We start from the raw sequence: 21,499 nt of genomic DNA, 5'->3' as shown, positions 1-21,499 counted from the left end.
CTTTGACCTAAGCGCAAAACCCCAATGACTTAGTGGCATCACATACTGACAATTGCTAATATGTTACTGACTGACAAAATGGATTATTGACATAATGACATATTGCAATATTCACACGTAGACATGCTGACTACAGCAAAACAGATTGAGACTGGCATATTGTAAATATTGTTTGCCAGAGTGGCATTGTCACCCTGTGACGTCATGACCTGCCTGCTTATTAACATTAGTGAGAAAATGTTTGGCATTCTGGCAAACGGGCAGAATGGCACATCAATGCATAGACGCGTTGTCAGACTAGTGCTTAACACCAGTGTTATTTTGTTCCCTGATTTTTTTTTTTTTTTTTTTTTTTTTGGGGGGGGGGGCAACCCTATTCCATTTGATTAAACTGGTTGGATTGGCTATTCATTTACTCAATGGAAAGGTATTATCGGTTGATATATGTATGAACTAATCAATTAATTAAATCACAATGACAATTTAGCATCAAAATGAATGAAATACTTGGAAAAATCTAAATACATCTAATCCTCTTATACATCAAACTTATGCAAGAAGAAGCTATGCTTTCTCTAAAGAATACTTCTTTTTCTGTAACTAATGAAAATGTTTTCAATCTCTGTGCTGCGATGCCAATGGCTTTGTTTTCGTTCCCTGCTCTTTGATTACAGGACTGTATAAACTGGGTGAGATTTTGAATTCTTGGCTGATTGCAGGCCTGTAGCCATGCAGTTTCTCAGCTTCCTCTCTCCAGACCTCATTCTCCTGATAACTTCCTATTTTTCCAGTACAGTGCAATGTCGTGTGCTTTACATCCAGTTATGCTGAATAGATGCTGATGGATGATGAAAACAGTTTTGGAGGTACTTAGCCAAAATGTGGAGTAGATGGGCAATAAGACAATCCTGTTTAATATACTATCAATCATCCTGTCGATTCCCATTTGTATATACACAATTATGAGTCTCCTCTTCTCACAGATTCTTGTGACAGTGCTGGTGCTTAGCTGTTCTTATGTCCTCCAACAGTGTGTTCCTATTGTCTATTTGTCTGTTTAATATGCAAAGGTGGTCTTTCAGGGAGTCTTTTTGGACCACAGTGTAAACGAATCGGCAACAATGATTAGCTGGCGCTGCAGAGGAAGTGTCCATCATTGTGTTAGTGCATTTGGAGACCATCATTCCTCCCTCAGGTCATCTCCCTGCTGCTCCCTCAGCCTTGCAAAAGATGCTCCCTGAAAAACACCCAAATAGGACTGGAGTAAACACACTATAAGTGGAGTTACTTAATGGGAGATTTTGCATGCGTAATTGTGAGTATGGATTGAAGGTCCATTAAAAGACATCAGTGTCATGGAGTCCGGCATACAGTTTGAATATACTTGAGATGGATTGATCCATTGACTTCCTGGCTTCTATCTGAGAGAAGTGATTAAAAACAAAGAGTGCAAAACTGTTCTGGAGAGGGTTTGAAAAACACCCAGGGTTAGGGTTAGACAGTCAGACAGTCCCGGTTCTGATGCATGGATTTTTTTTTTTATTTATTTTTTTCCTCTCTCTCTCTTAGATTATACGTATGCAACCATGCTTCATGGTGGCACTGCAGATGTCCTCAGGGAAATATCAGGCTTATTTATTGGAGCCTTTTTAGCCCCAGTTCAATAGCTGGAGTCTGATGGCTGAGGTACAGAGGGACTATCTTGCAGAGAAGGTGGAGGAGGAGCTGGGCCTGGCGTCAGCCCCACTGAAAAGCTCTTATTTACTGTCCAGATCTATGACTCATTTTATGTACCTAATCGTAAAGCACTGCGATTTATTGGAGGTAAGGGGACGGTGGGGAATACCCCAGGAGACTGGCAGATTCAGCTCCCTCCCTGTCTGCTCCCCTTTAAGCTTTGGGTCCACTCTAACTGATCCAGCACACCAACACCTTCTGGGGAGAAGAGCGTTGGGTTCCAAACGAAAGTTCATACTTCTGTCAGATATGTAAAGCTGATAGCTCATCTAATAAAGAAGAGAGGTCATAAAAATTGGATGGGCTAATGGATGACTCTGTAAGGATTAATAACAGCTTATTGGTCAGGTGCAGTGACCTTTTACAGATCTAACAATACAGAGGCCAACTGGGCGCTCACTGCATGCACTAGGGGGGTAAGAATTAAATTACTCTTATGGTGCACTTTTGGTGTCTACTGTATTTGTGGGGTGCAATTGGATTTTGTTGGTTTATAAATAATGTATTAATGTCGGGGAGAAAAAAAATTTGACATCCTCATTTACCATGATTTTTTTTTTTTTTTCTCATGTCTGTCATACAGTACAGTAATGGCAAGGGTGGATACAAAAACAAGAAGGTATTATAATACTGCCTTTGTTCTGACAGGAGTGCTCTCACAGCCTATTTTATATTCCTGCAGAAAATGAAAAACTTTCATTGTTGTGCATGCTGTTTAATCCAATAACGATCTGATGTAACAAACTGCTCTAATATCTCTCAGCATACGTAATCGGAGTGGACTTAGCCTTGTCACTTTATATTAACCTCTGCTGCAACAGGAGAAGGGCTTCACTAATCTGCCATTGTTGGTTTTGGCAGTCTGTAGTTGGTGCAAAACAGATTTGGCAGTCAGCGTTAAAGTAAAGGCTTTATAATGACAGCAAGGCCTCTCTGCTATTTGAGCTAATAATGTCAAGATCTAATAATGTGGTCCTTGGAATTAGATGGGAGGTGAATGGGTGGGAATTGTAGTGATGTGGAAAAGGATTTTGGGGTGGGGGTGGGCCAGCTATCCCACCTCCTCTGATTATGCAGTTCACTTTTTAGACTGTAAATTGGCAAACAATTTAATCCCCAGTGACCTTTAAATTCTCTATGCCTTGGTGTATATGTGCCAACACAGTCATGTCTGTATTGCATTTGGTATCAATATATGGATTGGTGAGGACGTAGTATGAAAAAAATGCACCATCCAAACGTGAAATTTTAAGTTGGTAATTTTCTTAAATGGATGTTAAGATTGCAGAGAAAACAAGCCTCAGCTAACAGAGTGACCTCACCACGCTCAGCAGGACAGCATCTGCAGCATCATCAAAGCAGCCACCTCTACCTCCCAAACGCAGACTTTTAACATGAAACAAAAAGCTGATCACTAAACTTACCCTGATCCTTTCGACTTATCACAGGACTCGGCACAGGAAATAAAATGGCAGTTATTTCTCATGTGCTATGCCATTTTTGTTAGTTTGACTGTTCCACTTATTCAGTATTTTGTGACTTGCTGAGCTTGAGGGGATGTGAGTGCCATTTCGCAGCCAGATCTGACTTGTACTGATTGAATTAGACAAAGTCAGAAGATAATTAAGAACCGCAAGGCTGCAAAACTGTCTGCTTCCAAACTGGTGAAAATGAGACACTGCCACATCAATGAGCAAGCTAGCTCTGCTTGATGTCAGTGGTGGGTTATATCAGTTGACACCCTTACCTCCTAGTGCTGGAGCCAGTTTCCTCCTTTCCCTTTAATGTTTCTCCAAATACGATTAATCACAAGCCTTTAAACCGTTGCATCTGACAGTGCACCACGTTTGCACAGCTTTGTTTGTTTCTTTCGTGGTAGTAATATGATCCTCTGCTGCCAAGTGTAGTTAATGGCATAAACACAACCCAAAGAGGTTTGTCTGGGAGTCAAATGGGAATCGCATAGCCCATCATAAATATCATTCACACTATATTTATGTCTCTATTTTTTTATTTATTTATTTATTTTCTTCATTTTTTTTTTTTTTTTTATGTTTTACATTATTTCTTATTGACCTCCTGATATTCTTGAATGTATTGTGATAATTACATTTCCAGTGTTAATCACTGCTAAAATCTTGTTACACCGACGTTAATCTTGCACCGTTCTTGGCTTAGTTCCAGTCGGATTTGTGTAGCCCATACATTTTAATGCCTTCCCACTGCTACCAGTATTTATGTACAATTAAGATGAAAGTAGAATCAGTTTGACCTGCTTAGCCACTCAACTTTTTGACTATTTAACTAAATGATCCATAGACTATTAGCCATTTGACTAAAAATAAATGCTTACTAGTACTTTGTACAGTTTACAAATATTCTTTACTTTTTTTGGACGCTCATTTTTTCTAGAAAGACATTGAAGAAGTGCAAGTGGGAAGAGATACTAAAAATGTGCTAGCATTTCATGTTATTTTCAGGCACTTCTCAGACCTTCTGACTTTTCCAACCATTTCATTTTCTAGTTTAGTTTATGGAGGATGGCCATTTTGGGGCCTCTTTGTAATCTCCACTGCTAGGTAGGAAATTTAGCTGTAGGGTTCATGTCGAAGATCATAATGCTCATTGGACAATAAAACTGACATTGATATGACACCCGGAGAGGTATATTCATGTTAGTGTCTGAATGTGTGTCTGCCTTTGTGTGAGCCTAAATGTGAAAAAGCGGTCTGGATTGTCCTGAAACTCCCAGAGGGGCTGGACTGCAGGCTAGGAGAGTGGGGGAACAGAGGAACTTAGGGTGTCAGAGGCTAATTTTCAAAGCCACTCACGGGCGCTCATCTCTCACTGTGAAGTGGCAAGCGTGGCAAGTGGCTTGAACGTTGTCATGGATACTGAGGCATGGGACCCCAGAGATTGGCGGGGTGGGGGCTGCCCTGTCTATAGGATTCCTGTCAGCTATTGCCTGATAGATGGCACTGATGGATCATTTGTCATACTGTAATTGTTCTCTGCAAACACAGAATACCCACTAGTATAAACAGTAGTGTGCCGTTGGGCTAATAAAATGGGAAAATGGAAAGGGATTCACTGATCCACTGACTCTTTCACTTAGAGAGACAATGGCTCTGTTGTGCAAGCAAGGCGGTCTGATTAGAGCTGCGAGGGCTGAGAAAAAGCCTGGTCGAGAGAATACAACAAGGCAATCATAAAGCAAATGGCAGTCACTTCTCTGTATCGATGTGCCTAGGCGAGGGTGAAGTCTGTGAGAAGTGTTGACAGCTGAGGGAACAACGGGAGTATGTCTAGGAGTGATTCGTTTTCTCTCCCCTCTCTATTTGGCCAGTAAAGGAGTGAGGCAGAATACAACAAGTGCAGATGCATCGCTGGGATCAGGAGCTCTATTTGCCAGGCTTGAAGATAGTCAGACGCCTGAGCCGGGTACAAATGACTCTAGGTACAAAGGTACTATTTGTTCACCCTTGTTTTGGTATGGGCCTTGTGTCTCTGCTATTACTTTTCAGATTGACATAGCACACTGTCTCTGCATGGAATGCTCTCTCCAGTTTGTCTGTGTGTAGGGGCACTCAGGCATACGTCACTGTTAAGGTATGTACAGGACATGACCTGGGATCTTTCTAATGTGAGCATGAATTAGCAGAGAAGAGTGCCAGGGCACCAGCTGGGTGCCATGGGTTAGAATTCCCAGCACAACACACAGTGTAACCATCAGCCCGTGTCTTAGAGCCTTCTGATGTTGGGTGTTGAAGGGAAGGGTCCTGATTCTCCTCATGGAGCGCTTCAGCCCGCTGACTGTACCCTGACACACTGTGATACCTTGAGCACTTTAGGTTGACCTGACCACTCACCGCCTGTCTGATGGACAGATTAAAGGACCATTAAGCACAATTAGTGTTTCAGTTGAAGAGGCCAACTCATCTTGTCAAAAATGGTTACAAATTGCTCCACCTCTGCCCCCTGTGCAACTCTTAAATTCTGAATTTCATTACATTTGTCTACTTTCTTACTATCAACAACTTCGGGATTCAACACTGAAAATTTGTTTTGTGGAACAGGGAAGGCAAATGGCGAATAACAGATGTAAGACTATGATTAATGTGTAATATTTCAGTTACTGCAGATCTGTGGTTGCAGGCCAGTGAAATTGAGATGGCTGATGCCTTCAGAGAGGAGTGTGACAGGTAGTTGATGTGATCTGGAGTGGTGTGCTGGTTGCTGTGTTGTCTATCTGATTATATAAAATGTGGCGAGGTAGTGTAACATTGGCTGACTGTTGCAGTGGTTTGCCAGCTCCAGAGGGTAAGCTGCCAGTTTAACATGTGAATGTGCAGCAATGCCGTGTAATGTTCTACTTTCTGTATCCATAAGAAAACCCACACTGCCCGAGGGAAATTGGTCGATACCATCAACCCAGCAGGAGGCCCGGGCGGCAGACAGAGTTTTCCTGTTTTTACATCAACACTGATGTTTATTATGAGATCTCTCTTTACTGTAACCTGCCCCACTTGCGCCCCTTCTCTTCTTCATTTGGCCGATTATTATACCCATGGTGAGAACAAACAGTTTCCCTACTTAATAATTCACATCACTTTCATCTGATACTCAGTTACCATGGGCAATTTAGTAGTTGAATAATTTTGTGAAAAATTCATTTATTATTGCCATGCGATATGAATCTGGAGAGACAGAGAGTGAAGTGGTGGAGGATTTTAAATTGCGTCTGTGGAACGAGGGCTCCAAGGGTAGGTAATGTGTTCTAATGTTCTCAGCCATATGCATTGTTTTCAGGGCTCATCGGTTTTACATCGATTCCCACTGAAGTGTTTAATTGCGTCATGAATATGATCTAATTCTGTCCTTTTCACTGAAACTGGAGCACTCTCTGCAAATGATGTACGGCCTTGACAGCACCACATCAGAATGTATTTTATATGGAATGTAAATTATAGTGTTAAATTAGCCTGGAAAGATAACTAGCTTGCACGGGGGAATGGACTCAACAGTTTAATTTAGTGTCAAAAGGCCGTGAAGGGATAAATCACCTCTCTCTCCCTACTCTACTATGCCATATTAGGCTTTAATCATTCTTTTTTTCTTGTAATATCACTTGTTTCTCACTGCTGCCTAAGGACTTCTTGTGAACAACACTGTATTTCTTACAGCACCATTTGCTGTAAGATATTGTGGCTGAAGACCTGCGAATCTGAGCATCTGGAATTTTGTTTTCGTTGTAATACGGAGAGAGGACAAAAGTACCAAAAGTGCAAGGCTTAATGGTAGTGTAGAGCCTGGTGGTTGGCGTATTCCTGAAACAGATGAAGAGCCTTAGGTAGGCTTTGGTTTATGTGCGAACTCTCCCCATTTCCTGTCCTCAAGACGAGAGTATTCGTCTGAGTGGTATTGCCATTATATGGGGTTACCCTCCATGACCCTAATAGGACTCCTGGCCTAGAAGCAGTCCACTTGCTGGATGATCCATCTGGTATCCTTGTGTCCTTGACACCAACAGCTAGAAGCACTGCCTGCCTAAGATCTGGACACGAGAACTCACCTGTTACCGGAGTTCACGCTGAATTGTTGGATGGGATGTATTGATGAACAGAGAGAGAATCATGGAAGAGCTGGACAGGCAGCTTGACACCTCCAGGTTACTTAAACACCTGTCTACCTTCAGGGATACCTAGACAGTAGTACAGACACAGAAACCACTAACCTCCGCACTACCAGGGTGCTTCCTTGCTCTTTGATATCCCCCTATTGTTCTGTTTGATTTGGATCGCTCTCTGGAGAAAGGAGCCTTTAAATGATCAAGTGGAGCTGTAGTTGTTTTCCTTGTTTTTATCTCTTCGGAGAGGGTTAGGATGGGCTTTGGGTAGGAATTGGGATGTTAAATCAGCTATTGGAGGCCTGCTGAGTGTTTCTTTTTTTTAAGAGCAGAGGGAAGTTCAGTCAGATGAGAATTGCTGCGTTGGGCGTTTGAGGCAGCTGTGTGAAGCTATTTTCCGGGAGTGCAAGCGGGAGAGAGGTGCGGATTAGGCAGCGCCTCTGAGCCGGAACAAGTCTGTCTGGAAAGGCATGAAGGCTACAAACCATAGATCTAATTCCCACTCGCGCTGCTAGACAGCAGAGACATTTTCACATAGCTAGTGTGAGCTAGGCCCATTTGCTCCCCCAGTCTGAAGCAAGCGAACACAGGAGCACACAGGGAGAAGTTGACAGACTTCTCGCACCCTGCCCTCTCTCCCTACTCCCTGCACTGTTTCCAGCCCACCTCTAAAAACTGTCTCCAGCTCATTCTTGTTCTTTTATCGTTTCTTGTGCTGCAGGTCTTTATTATTGCTGACATTATAACAGAGTGAAACTGGTTCCACTGAACTCCTGAGAGGAGGAAAAAGGGTATTCCACAGGCTGTGCACAAAATGTTTGCATCTGTGGTCCCATTGATTGCATGCTTGAAACTCCATTCCTGTGAAGTTCATGTCTTTTTAAAGTGTGTAATGCTTTGCCTCAGGTCATGCAATCGCCCTGAGGTTAAGGAAGGTTCACAAGGTGTGCACAATAGTGGATAAACTGATTTCTTCCATCCTCCATTTTCTGCCTAACTTATAAACACACCCCCTTTTTTGCTTCCATGTACACCAAGTGAAAACCTGGTGCGCTCTTGTTAGGACACTACAACTCCAGACCCCAGAGCTATGCATTGCAGGGGCTGAGATCAATGTGGCTGACCCAGATAAATTGGGTCACCCACTAACCTCTGAATGCTGTCAGTCATGTAACTAATGATGACCAGGTGCTTGGACGCTCTGTGGCATTTTCACCTAAAATGTGATTAGCGTTTTCAGCTCACTTTCACTTTCAGTCTTCAGAAATCAGCTTATAGAACAGAGGCATGGAGATGTTGATATGAGGGCCACATACTTTCTCCCCATTGTGCTCGTTTCTCCCATCACAGTCCTCTACACCCTGCAAGCCCCGTGATCAGTTGTATTACATGCTCTGTGGTGAGAAGGTCTTGTCTTAGAAAGCTGTATTCAATTTTTGTTGTAGGACTGAAGAGGAAGACTCTTTGGGTGTCTTTGAGAAGCACTGAATTGAGACGGTGTGCACAGAGGGAAGCTGATGAGGAGAGTGTGCGCGTCCTGAGAGGAACATGTGGATGCCTGGCAGACAGCAAAACGCTGTAGTATGTTTGTGTGAACTTGAGCATTAGACGTGTATCTAACAGCGTGTCTGCAAATGATCTCTGTGTTCCTGCAAATGCTTTCTTTGTGCTTGCTGCTGACGGAACTGTGCCACTGAGCTGGGTATGAGTCTAACTCTAGCCTTAGCCTCAGTTATTCAGTTTATTTATCCCACCTTTCAAACACATTGCCAACTGTTACTGTTACATTATATGAATGAAAATCTACTCCAGTTTCCTCGTTCATCACTTAAGCCTCCCATTGTGACCCTTTGGGTGAGGGTCCTAGCTTTGGGCTGTCATTTTATGAGCAGCATCATGGGGCTCAGGTCCTACTTTTTTTTTTTAGCAATGAATTTTCTACTTATATGGCAACAAACTGCATTTGCACTTAAAACATATTCTGTAATCTTCTGTTATTTTACATACAAATTGCATCCTAGGCGAAGCATTCATCATTGCTCATATCCAGCCCACTCTTAAATGAAAAATGTATCTGAGATGAATAATGGATCTCTCCATAGAATAATTTTGTGTTACTTGAATATAGTCGAGAGTTTTTCTCCTCATCCTCTAAATTTTCCCTCTTGCCTGAATGATGTCTTAGAATAGTGAGATATGAAGAAAAATTACTTTCTTACCACAGTTATTGTTTACCTACGAATTTTCACAATATAAATCCTCTTTGATGGACATAATATGTGAAGTGTAGAATAAAAAAAAAAAAAAATTGAAGTGCTCTTGCATATCATGGTGTAGAGACTTCAGGACGTTTGAATGCCAGTTAATCATGATCATGCACCATAGCTTTTAACATTTTACAAATGTAGTCCAAGGAGGAGTTGGTTGGGTGCACAACTGCAGCGCTGGTTCACACAAGTTCTGGTGTAGTACCAGCACTGGAGCGTTCCTCCGAGGTCTAGGGGTTGGCAGCCTTTTGTGAAGCCGGGAGAACTTAGGTTGGGTAGCCAAGCCTTCTGTCTTTATCTCTAATTATATGGTCAGGCTTATGGAGTGGGCTGAAGTGTAAAGCCCCCAAAGATAGGCTACCCCCCCGGGCTATAACATGGTAGAGTCCGCTGGTGTGAAGCACAACCTCGCCTTGTGGGGCTCTAATCCCAACACAGGCATATTCCCCAGGTGGCCCACTGGTGTTCTTTCCCCTGCACGGCAGCACTGTAGTCTGCCGGTTGGGGAGAAGCATGTCGAGGCTCCAACAGCCCACTCTGTCGTGCTCTACTTGCTCCTGACGGGTTTTTGTCGTCCCCAAAGTTTCCTAGCCAGTCATGGGAGACATCCTGACACAGAGTTGCAGATGGGAAGCACTGGACCAAAGCAGCTGGTGTCACAGTGTGGATTGAAATTCACAGTTGGGATAAAATATGAAACAAATATGTCATTATACATATGTTTTTCCACAGTTTGTTCATCCATCTGTTTCCCTCATGGCCCCCCTCGCTCCCACTTGTCTTGCCATATAAACCTAGGTAGGGTTGACATCACAATGAATGATTTGCGCCATTCTGCCCTGAATTTCAGCCACTTCTAAGCATCACTGGCACTTCACACTGCTGGATCATTCATAACAGTTTTGTGCTCGGAATTTAATGTTTACACAGTTTGTTGTTTTGATGATGCGAGGTAATGCTATCAAAGGAGAGCACAGAGCACACTTCACTACAAATGAAGAAGGCAGAATTATTCCCAGTCAGTTAACTGTCCTTTGATTCCCTTGCAAGTTTAATCTGTTGAAATCAATAAAAGGATGCATGTTGGGCTTGGGAGTCAACAGCAGCAGTGTTTGATGGGTAAACAGACAACCAAATGGATGATGTGGTTGAGCATTCATCTTTCTTTGCTAAATTAGGCTGCTAGAACCTGACTAATTGATTGATTTCATGAATTGCTGATACAATCAAAACCTTGCCCCTTATTTATGGCAATAAATCAATTGATTAATAAGGTTTTTGTGCTGGGGTTGGTCCGTGATAGTGGTGAGAAGGTGTGTGTGTGTGTGTGTGTGTGTGTGTGGGGCGGCACCTCCAAGTCATACATCCGCTCTGTGCCATCAGGCTTATATCTGACATTTACAAAGACTACAACCTGCTCCCTAGATTAACCTCAACTTGTTCTCATTAAAAGATGTGGAGCAGCAGCAGCTGAGAAAGAATTATGTGACTTTTTGTTTGATGGCGTACAACTGAGACAACAAAAATCAATCACACATTTCAGAATAAATACAAACAAATATCTTGAGTGACACAATGCAAGGGCCTCTCACACCGACTCTTTCTAGATTAAATTTAGTCCAGTGTTTAAAGACGGATCTATTCAAAAATGGAGTCCATCCGCTGTGCTCGTCTTCCTGTCTGCCTGCCTGCTCAGACTATGAAATGGAACTTAAACACTGTGAATCTCCAGTGTGGGGAGGAGTGCTCTGGACGTGTGGGCAGTGTAGCATCAAATAGATTGTGTTTCCTTCCATGTAAATGCCTAATGTGTGCCAAGTGCTCTGACACAGATGAATGTAAGGAATTTGCTGTAAAGACTTTATGGCCCTTTTGAGGGATGTGGCTGGGAAATGGTAACATGTAACTTGTTCCACACCCGACCTGTGTGTATGTACATGCTCACATGCTTGCACAACCGCTTACACGCACACGTGTCAAGACACATGGCCCTTGAAGGATAGAAGAGATCTCAAATTGTTAAGGCTTATGCGGAACTGGGGATACTTTTTTATTTGCTTTGGTGCAGAAATGGCAGCCCTTATGATGTGATGAGAATTAACTGACAGACCTGCTCCACACGGTGTGCTCTCATGGCAGAAAATAATCCTGGCCACCCTCTTGACCAGGTTTATCACTCAGATTTGAGAGCTACCTCCTGCTGCAGCACAGGACAAAAAATGGTTCATGCATAAACTGCCCTTTCAAATGGTTGCTCCTATTCTGTGGTAAAGGAAGGTGTCTTCCATATCTTCAAACCTTTGTGACGACACTAAAAGCTCCTTGTTGTCAGCAGCGTTTTTATTCCCACTTTCACCGCTCTATTTAGAGTAATTTATTTTTGGTTCAAATGCTGTAAAATGAAAGTATGATAGAGAGAAGGAGGGTAAATGAATGTTCCCTCTCTCTCAGACAGGTGCCCCAGGTTTATGTCGCCAGGCTCCAGGGGCCCTACTAACCAAGTCTGAGTGAGAGGTGGGACCTTTCTTGCAGCGCTACACAGGTGGTGTGAAACACATTCCTATCTCCACACCTGAAATATTCAGATTCTTCCAGCGGCGTCACTTTGATCTCGCTGCAATCGACAAGGGAAAATGGAGAGAGTGGGGGGAGAAAACAACAAAAACAAGAGGAAGAGCAGCACACCTGAGAGCGAACAGATTGACATTTCTTAAGAGAGAATAAACAATTGCGGGTTAGCTATGTTGCATTGCTGCAGCTCGTCGCTTCAGGTGAAAGTGGGCCACTGCGGTGATGGCTGCATGTATGGAGTCCTCCTCCCTTCCCACTTACTGACCTCAATGGTGAAGCTTCACAGAGATGAGCCCTCCTCATGGTGCAATCTTCTTCTCCCACTATGAAAGAAATACAAAAACAAAGCTTGTTCCCAATTTCGTTGCTCAAGTTTACCACTGTTGCCACACTGATTTTTTTTTTTTTGGATTTTTTTATTTTATTTTTTTTTTTGCTCCTGGCTAACAGGTAAACCTCCCAGTTGCTGCTGCTATGTTCATATCTTCATTCAAGTCCATTTTTGGCTGGCCGAGGTTATCATATCTTCAGGTTTCAACTCAGAGCCTGCTAATGACTCATGAAACTATGTAATTAGGCACTTGGCATGTACCACACAATAACAATAGACACCTTGATTGTAACCACAGAATTTGAAAGGAGCAGAACAATGATCAGCATTAACAGTGATAAATAAGGTTTTGTAATTGCCTTTCATTCTGAGCATTCTTTCAGAGATTATGATTTGCCATTTCTAGTCAGACGACATTTAAAGTTATCCATTGGATTCACAGTGGATATGGAGTTGCTTTGAAAGGGTCGTAATATAATGTTTTCATGATACCTCCTGATCTCTTTTCAATAAGATTTGAAAATAAATGGAATCAGCGCCTCTCTGATCAGATGTTTAGCTATACATCAGCAACCAATAAGAAATGTAGGTGCATGTGTGTCCAAGTGAGCACTTTGGAATTATAGAGAAGGAAGTGTTGACAAGTGGGCTGTGCTCTGGTGCATCAGGCGCTAAAAACTCACTAAATGAAGCAGGGTATGACAAATAATGGCTGACAACACCAGTCACACCTTTTGCTGATGGTTGTAATGCTTACACGCTTCTCCTTCCTTTTGTAAGATTTAACATGCTGTTTGAAGACAGCCTGACTGACTGGGGATTAATTATTTTGGATGATTTATCAGACTTACCAGTCCAGAGTTTAGAGAAGTGTCAAAATGAAATGTGATTATTTTTTATTTTTTTAAGTTTGTATTTCTACAGAGTGCAGTCAGTGTCTGCTGCAACTGTGCGAATAATCTGTGTGGTCATGGGTCCCCAACCCAGACATCAGGACCTTACGTAGGGGTTGTAAGGTGAATTAGAGTGTTCAAGAATGTAGCAAAGCAAGATAAGTTATTTCTGGAACATTCTTTCAATTTTATACTTTGTGATGCAAATTAGAAGATAATTTTATCCCTGCAAGCCCACAAACATTGCTAGTAATACAGGTGTTAAAATATTAATAAAGAGAAACAAACAAACAAACAAACAAAAAAACAACTAGCAGTTTGTAGTGTGTGAATCATCATATTGGAGGTAAATGATGTTTGACACAGGTGTGGTGTGGTCTAACAATAATGTGAGGGTGGTGTGAATTGGAGTAAAAATGGAGGGGCAGCAGTCAGTGGTAAACAGATGGAAGGATAGCAGCACTCCAGTGCACCCTGTCAGGGGCAGCATGCTCCTTTCATGTTCTGAGTGCTGGGTCATGGAGGTCAGAGGCTCCTCCCACACTTCTTCTGTCTGGATGGTCTAGCACAAGCACATGCGCGTGCACACACACACACACACACACACACACACGCACCAACCTGAGTCTGCCCCTTAACGAATGCTCAGCGAAAGAAGGCCAGATAAGAGTTTGTTTTGGATATTTCATATGGACAGGCGCCAATGTCCCCACACCACTCCACCCCACCTACACAAAAACCACTCCCTCCCTTAGTAGCTCAGGGTTGGGGGGAGGGAGGGGTTGCCAGTAATAATGTTGAGACCAGACTAGACTGCAGTGACTGAGGCCATTGATTGTGGCAATTTGATTTATTGATCAGTCCCCCCTCTAAAATGTGGCGTCTGAGATGCGGGGCTAATCTGAGGCAGCTATGGACAATCTTGTGCCTCCACAGAGAATGGGAGGCGATAAGAAATGTATGAAAGGAAACTACACTTATCTTAATCACACACAGGTCCCTGCTCTGCCTCACCGCAACGTTGTGCGCGTATGTCAGCACCTGTGCGTCTCTGTGCATGCTACGTGTGTTTGTGTGTGCCCACCTGCTCTTTGTGCGAGACCTTGCGTGTGAGTGTGTGTATTTTTGCGTCGGTGTGCAAATATGGTGGGGGTTGCGAGGCAGTGCAGTCACCAGGCAGAACAGAGTGGATCTATAAATTGATGGAATTCAAAGCCTCCGAGCATCGATTACCATTATAACAAACAGCAGCACACAGAATGTCTGATTATTTTTAGACAAAGATTCTGTGCTCTCAGCAGCAATTCTGCTGATGCTGTCACACTTTGAGACATCTGCCTATGATTGCAATTAGATGGGATACAAAAAGAAAAATAATACCCCATCTGCATTTTCCCCACTCTCCTCCTTATTTTTTTCCTCTTTAATTTGTGCTATCCAAGCCCAGTGCACACAATAGTGATTTTGACTTAGTCTAACTCATTGCAGTACCTTGACAGTTTTTTTTTTTTTTTTCCCTAGTTGTCAACATTTTTCCACCACGGGTTGTCTTTGTCAAAGGCTAGAAAATAGCTTACCACTACAGATGTAATCAAGACAAGCTAGGTTTAATAAATCAATGTCAAATCTTCTCCGAGACAATGTGTTAGGGAGTCCTGCAGTTTACTTAAAACATTCACATTTGCGCAGATTGTTATAAAACGCTCTTCTTCTCCAGGTTTTGTCAACGGGTTTTTTTTTTTTTTTTCCTTGCAGATCATTGCGGGATTGGATTATTAGACTTGTTACCCTTTGCTCGCCCTCCTCATTGAAAATGGACATTACCTACCATCCAACATTTCTTTCTTGCTTTTTTAAAAATTTTTTCACAGATTTGTTGATGTTTGCCTTGCTTATTTCATCTGTACGTGAAATCAAATGTGAAAGGACCACTCCCTGCCCCTTTGGCAGCAGTATACTTGAGAAACTTGAGATGTCTCAATCATATATTGGTATAAATAGCTCTGTGAGAGGCATCCGCTACAAATGCTGATAAGATCCATGTTACAGTTCTTCAGTGTGATAGGAATGGTGCCTACACTTGTTCACCAAAAGGTACATGATTCATAGTCTTTTTTTTTGGGGGGGGGGTTGTTGTTGTTCTTCTTCTTTTTTCCTGGCTGCAAATAGGCTGCAGGTCTTGGCTGTTGAAGCCAACAAGCTTCTTGTTTCTTGGCCTTTGTTTGTGATTCAGATGTCCTCTAACAGATTAGACACATTTGCTACCAGAAATGGTTTCCATGTTGAAAATCCCCCTTTCAGGCCCATCCGGCCACAGTGACAGCTTCAGTCTCCTCAACCTCAATTATGGCAAGGATGTTGACTGGCAGAAGCTTAATGACAGGAGCTCTGTATTGACCTGACTGCCACACATTGGAAATTTGGTCTAAATAGTCCTTTTTAAATCCTGTCAAATGATTATCCAGAAGCTCTTCGGCATGCAGCCAGTTATATTTGTCTGTCCACTTCTTAAGTGGTCAAAACAATAGAAGCAACATTGCAGTGCAATATGTAAATAATTTGATGGAGGTTGAAGCTCAGCCGAATGGATGAAAATGAATTAATTTTGGATCTCAAAGGTGCCCTATTTGTAGGTTGAAAGCGATCATGTCTGATTAGGAAGCGGATGAAAAATTTTCTTTCGTATCTTTTGTCTCATGGGATAGTTGCCAAACACTGTGGAATTTCTCCTATGATCAATCCGAGCTAGACAACCACAGCAGCAAACAGTGTGTTCTGCTTCACTTCTTCTGAGAGACAGAAAGGAGGTTTCATTTGATGGGCTGTTGCCCAGGCTTCCCTTCCTTATAATGGCCTAGAAACTGTGGGTGTGCTTTGAAAATAACTGCCGCAATAACAAGTGAACCCATGTCTAACTCTGAGGCCTCTCAACCACTAGCGGACTTAGAATCTCCTCACTGTTACATCTTAAGTACTTATAAAATCCACTCAGTCACTTCTAGAGGAATTTTCTTTTGGCAAGATTAGCTGGTCTGGGGCCATTTGAATCTAGGGGAGGTTGGACGGCTTCTGAAAGCCCTCTCTAATCTGCAGGAAGGTTCATCCCAGATGGACTGTAAGGCCTAAAAGGAACTTATGCTGTCCTGTCGCCTTATCCTGTACAGCCATGGACTTTTTCAGTGACAGTATGATTTACCGAGAATAACACATTTTGCACAACTGCATAACCTGTGATTTTTAGAATAAGAATTGGTGGTGGGAACAAGAAATTGAACTCTCTTTGTCACAAATAGGAATTGGAGCATGTCTTGGTGAGAAAAAAGACAAAGCTAGCATTCGTGAATCACAAAGCTATTTGCCTCCTTCACCCATTCAAAAACTAACATACACTCACAAGCATATTAGGTGTGAGTGGCCTACCAGGCAAATCAGTGTCCTGGCCACTGTGCACATAGCAGAGACGTCTGTAAGTATTTAGAGATGTTTTACAGTTTTAAACAAAGATTGTTTATGGGACAATAATGAACAAAGCATAATCTTTTTTAGGAAGGTGGAATGCTGGTGAATGTATGATTTTTGACGTTGCAGACCACTATATTCACACATCGCAAGTAACTTAGGTTGGACTGACATGGGTGAGGACGACACAATGCAAAAGGTTCATTATTTTGAATGGTAACAGTAAGTTAAACATCTTTTGGAAGATTTGTTTCCAATGTATCATTTAAACCTATTGAATCCTTTGGTTGAAATGTATTACTTAGTTTATACAGTATTTAATGAAGAAACTCAGTTCACATTGTGCCCTCAGTTCCATTTACTGTAGGCCACTTTCTGACTCTACAGTCCAGGGACTTGAACCAGTAGACCTTCAATTAACTGCATACTTCTGACCGACAGGCTGCAGCAATCTCACGAGGCCACCACTAAAGTCTCATCCTTCCATTTTCACTTTCACTTTTTTTTTTTTGGGTGTGTGTTATGATTTATTAAATTGCCTTGAAGTAAGAGTGCAGATTAATGAAAACACAGTCAACTTAATTTCCTGGCATCATATCTAAATTCAAACTTATAGTTGAATCCCCTACTCCACGTTCATATTTTAACCCAGCAGTTGCAAGAGGAGACCCTCGTAAATTAGGAGAAATCAAAGTTAAAGTGAAGAGGAGGTGAATGTATAGTTGTTTGGTACAGCACTGCTCCATACAGGGGAGCAGAGTTTGAATTTGTTTTCTTTTTTTTTTTTTTCCTGTTAGCTGAAAAAGCCAAGAATTGGATGACTGATCGATAATATTGGATTTGGAGATGGCATGTGGTGCAGCTAAGTCCAGCATGAATGCAAGGTTCTGATGAGGGGCCTGCAACACAGACAGCTCTGAATAGTGGATCAGACATGTTGCCAGAGTGGAGCTCTCATTTCGTATAACACAAACATGAAAACAGCCAATATGCAGAGACATTAATGGAATAGCGATCAGGGCTGTTGTAGTGAGAGGATAATTTGGTTATAGCTATAGGGGCTGCTGGCATTTAATCAGTGTGGGATCAATATAAAGATTGGTGCAGGCGATGGGAAAAGAGATTTGGGGGGGGGGGGGGCTGAAAATAGTTCTGACCTGTTGTAATTATTACAGCAGGCATTGTGTTTGTGTGTTTGAATCAGGTTTTGGCTGGACTTTAAAAAACAGCCTTACACAGGAGGAAGCTCTATTGGTTTATAAGGATGTTTGTCAGGTTATTGGGTCTCGACACATGACTCACACCCCCATTCCCTCTCTCGCTCTCTCTCTCTCTCTCTCTCTCTCTCTCTCTCTCTCTCTCTCACTCTCACTCTCACTGTCTCTGCCCCTCCCTCTTGCCCCACTCCCTTACAGGCGCTCTATAGCTGTTGCAAGCGTATTGATTATTTCAAATACTGATTATCTAAAAGGCCTTCTGCTACTGTAGGCATTGGATTTATTTTGGCTTAATTATTTATGGGCCAGGGCTAGCTGTAAGTATTACTGCTGTGAGATCATGAAGGATTACATTGTTAATATTCAGCAGTGTATTTTTATTTATGTACACTCTAAGCTTTACTGGATGAGCATTGGCAGGCTCCCTAAAGTGCTGTCTCTCTCCACTCCCTTCTTCTGACTGTTCGTCTCTCTTTTGTGTTTGCATAGAAGGAGCTAAACTCTGTGGCATCTGAGCTGGCTGGTCGACAGGAGGAGAGTGAACACTCCCACAAGCACCTGATAGAGCTGAGCAGGGAGTTCAAGAGAAATGTCCCTGAGGTGAGTCCAGCTCCCCAGCCCGCCAGGTTTTCTTATAAATCCAAGTATTGTTTTCCTCATCTTCACTTCAGCACCTACTTACTGTACTGTCTGTGTCACCGCTGCTACACAAGTCCCTGCGCAAAAGGTATATGCAACATATACATATCACTTGTGAGCAGGCAGGGCTAACCCTTCCTCCTCCCACGCCTCCTTGTTCAGTCGTACAGTTATTCCTTAAATGCAGAGTTCTTGTTGTAAATGGGGGTCGGGGGTGGGGGTGTGGCGCTCTAAAGTTAATGCACCAATTGATGAAAAAGTTGTCTTGGTCTTGGGCCACTGACATTGACTTTCTCCAAATTTTTGTCACAATGTATATACAAACCCTTAAGGAACAGGACTGTGGTGGAACCGATCTCAGCGGGGTACACCCGCGCTCGCCCACTTAATCGCTGCCACAGATTAATTTATACATGCATGTCTTTGGACGGTGGGAGGAATCCCAGTACCTGGAGGAAACCCACACAAGCTCGGGTAGAACATGCAAACTCCGCACAGAAAGGCCTGAAGCCAGGAAGCGAACCCACAACTTTCTTATTGTGTGGCAACAGCACTAACCACTGGACAACTGCATATTGAGGGGAAAAAATATATATATCTTTTAAATTATTATTATTTTAAAATATGGATTTAAATCCTTCAAATCAAAATCAGGCTCAGGAGCTGATGTTTAAAATTTTCCCCTTCTGTTCATACTGTCACATTAAAATATATGTTTCTCAGCAGTAATAGGCTCTGATTGTGTGATGAAGTTCGCTGCTAAATGCATGTATTAGCTGAAACTAATACAGTGATTCAGCAGTGCGTCAGAAAAATATTTGCACAAATTGTGTTAGCAGAGGAATAGTGATATGACAAAGTAATTATGCACCAAAAAGTAATTTTAATGCATTTTTAAAGCAATATAAGTAACATAGGCGTTCAAAGAATTTCTCCACCTCAGACTACTGACGCCTCATGTTAGCTCGAGCTGAACTGCAGAATGCACGTACTGTACTCCTCTTTCACTGGAATCACTTTAGAGACGGCTCTTTGCGTAGCCAGGACATAAGAGGGAATGTTACAGCTACCTTCCAATGTACATAGAGACATGCGCATGTAACACAACAGACCTCTTCATCTTTAACAACTCACTTGGTCAGTACTGAGTGCAAAAGCTGACAACGGTTGTATCCAACACGACTGGCAGATCAAGCCGATATATAAGAAACCCCTAAATCAACACACAAGAGCTTCTGCTTAGAGAACTATCCACGTATTCAAATGTGCATGTTGTTAGCACTACTTTACACTTAAGTTTGAAATGAGCGTAACTGAGTAATTTGTATGCTTAATAATGTAGCAGCAATAATATAATCAGTTCTTTATGCACACAATCATTTAAAATGCCACAATGACTTTTTTATTTGTTTTTGTTTAAATCACTTGCAATTTCCTACGTTATGTTTATAACATGGGAAGATCTTAATCAACCTTTCTTTTGCCAACTGATTATTAAGGTATTGAACTGAATATACCTGAAGCTAAATTCTATTAATTACACGTATGTTACTTTGTCTTTTTATCGTCTATTTTTGAAATTATCGGCCATTGGCATCTAGGCAAAAGTAAAAGAATATTTTTTTATATTTTCAAAATGAGCCCTGAGGCAGTTTGCTGTGGCTGTGCTGCCTGCCTATCGCAGTCTGCATATGCAGTATAGTGCTGTAAGCTTGACAGTATAATATGCGTGTTTGAGACAGAATCAGGCTGTCACCACTGGCAAGCACAATCTCCTTACCTGAGGCTGTGGGAGCTCACACAAGTTTGAATCCCTGAGCTCTAACACTAGCTACTGGAAAAGACCCACTTTTCAAACATGCCCACTCAAACCTTTTAGGTTTAACAACTAATACCCACACCCCATAACAGCATACCTCACTCACACATTCATGCAATGTAAGGAGAGCATGGAGAGGTTCAATTAACATTCAAGATTTTCGGTCCTCTCTCGTATTGTGCCTCACTGGGGCTCAAGCTGACTCCTGAGCAGGTGGGGCATTTGCAAAATGAAAAATGCTGAGACTGGATTTGCTTCTTTCTTTTTTTTTTTTTTTTTTTTCTGTGCATAGGAAGTCCGGGAAATGGTGGCTCCTGTTCTCAAGAGTTTCCAAGCACAGGTGAGTCCCATGTCTTTGCACTTCAACAGTACATGAAACATAGAACCTCTGGACATCATCCAGCAGTCATAGCTTCTTTAATGATTTCTGCTTTATAATTAAAGACACACTCAAGTCAGATAGTCTATGTAATGACCAGTGCAGTTTGCTGTGCTCCAGGAGAGAATGACCTGATAGATAGGGCGAGTAATCCATGCCATACTTTTCATGTGACTGCTCATCTGGTGCTTATTGACTGATGCCTTTTCTGTCAAAGTGAAGTAGCATCTATCTACCATTAGATGATCAGATATCTGGCTTCTCATATTTTCTTGGCTGAGACAAGCCCTCATTTCCTGTTACGATGGTGCATTCACTGTGCCCCCTTTGACGTTGCCATATTGAAAAAGTCATCTGATACCTACCAAGACTCAGCTCCAGCCATTAAACCAAGGTCGTAAATCACATTTGTGAGCTGCGTTATGGTCCGCAAAGCAGAGGCTTATGGAAATGATACCACAAGTATGTTTCCAGTTTTGCCCTCCTCTATGAACTGCTCAGCATAAACCTGAAAGTCCTATCATTGGTAAACATGAGGACACTCAGCATGGATTGTTTAGT

At 42.2% G+C, this 21,499-nt stretch overlaps 1 protein-coding gene across 1 annotated transcript in view; it reads left to right on the top strand.

The window, feature by feature from the left end:
* cux2b (cut-like homeobox 2b) overlaps window positions 1-21,499 on the top strand; it is a 74,808-nt gene that overhangs the window by 10,795 nt on the left and 42,514 nt on the right. Inside the window, exons 2-3 of the mRNA XM_029511433.1 lie at window positions 18,591-18,701; window positions 20,852-20,899. Coding sequence (XP_029367293.1) covers window positions 18,591-18,701; window positions 20,852-20,899 — 159 coding nt within the window. The remainder of the gene's footprint in view (window positions 1-18,590; window positions 18,702-20,851; window positions 20,900-21,499) is intronic.

This window comes from Echeneis naucrates, chromosome 9 (genome assembly GCF_900963305.1).
Source record: "Echeneis naucrates chromosome 9, fEcheNa1.1, whole genome shotgun sequence".
Taxonomy (NCBI): Eukaryota; Metazoa; Chordata; class Actinopteri; order Carangiformes; family Echeneidae; genus Echeneis; species Echeneis naucrates.
This window is presented reverse-complemented; position numbering and strand designations above follow the sequence as displayed.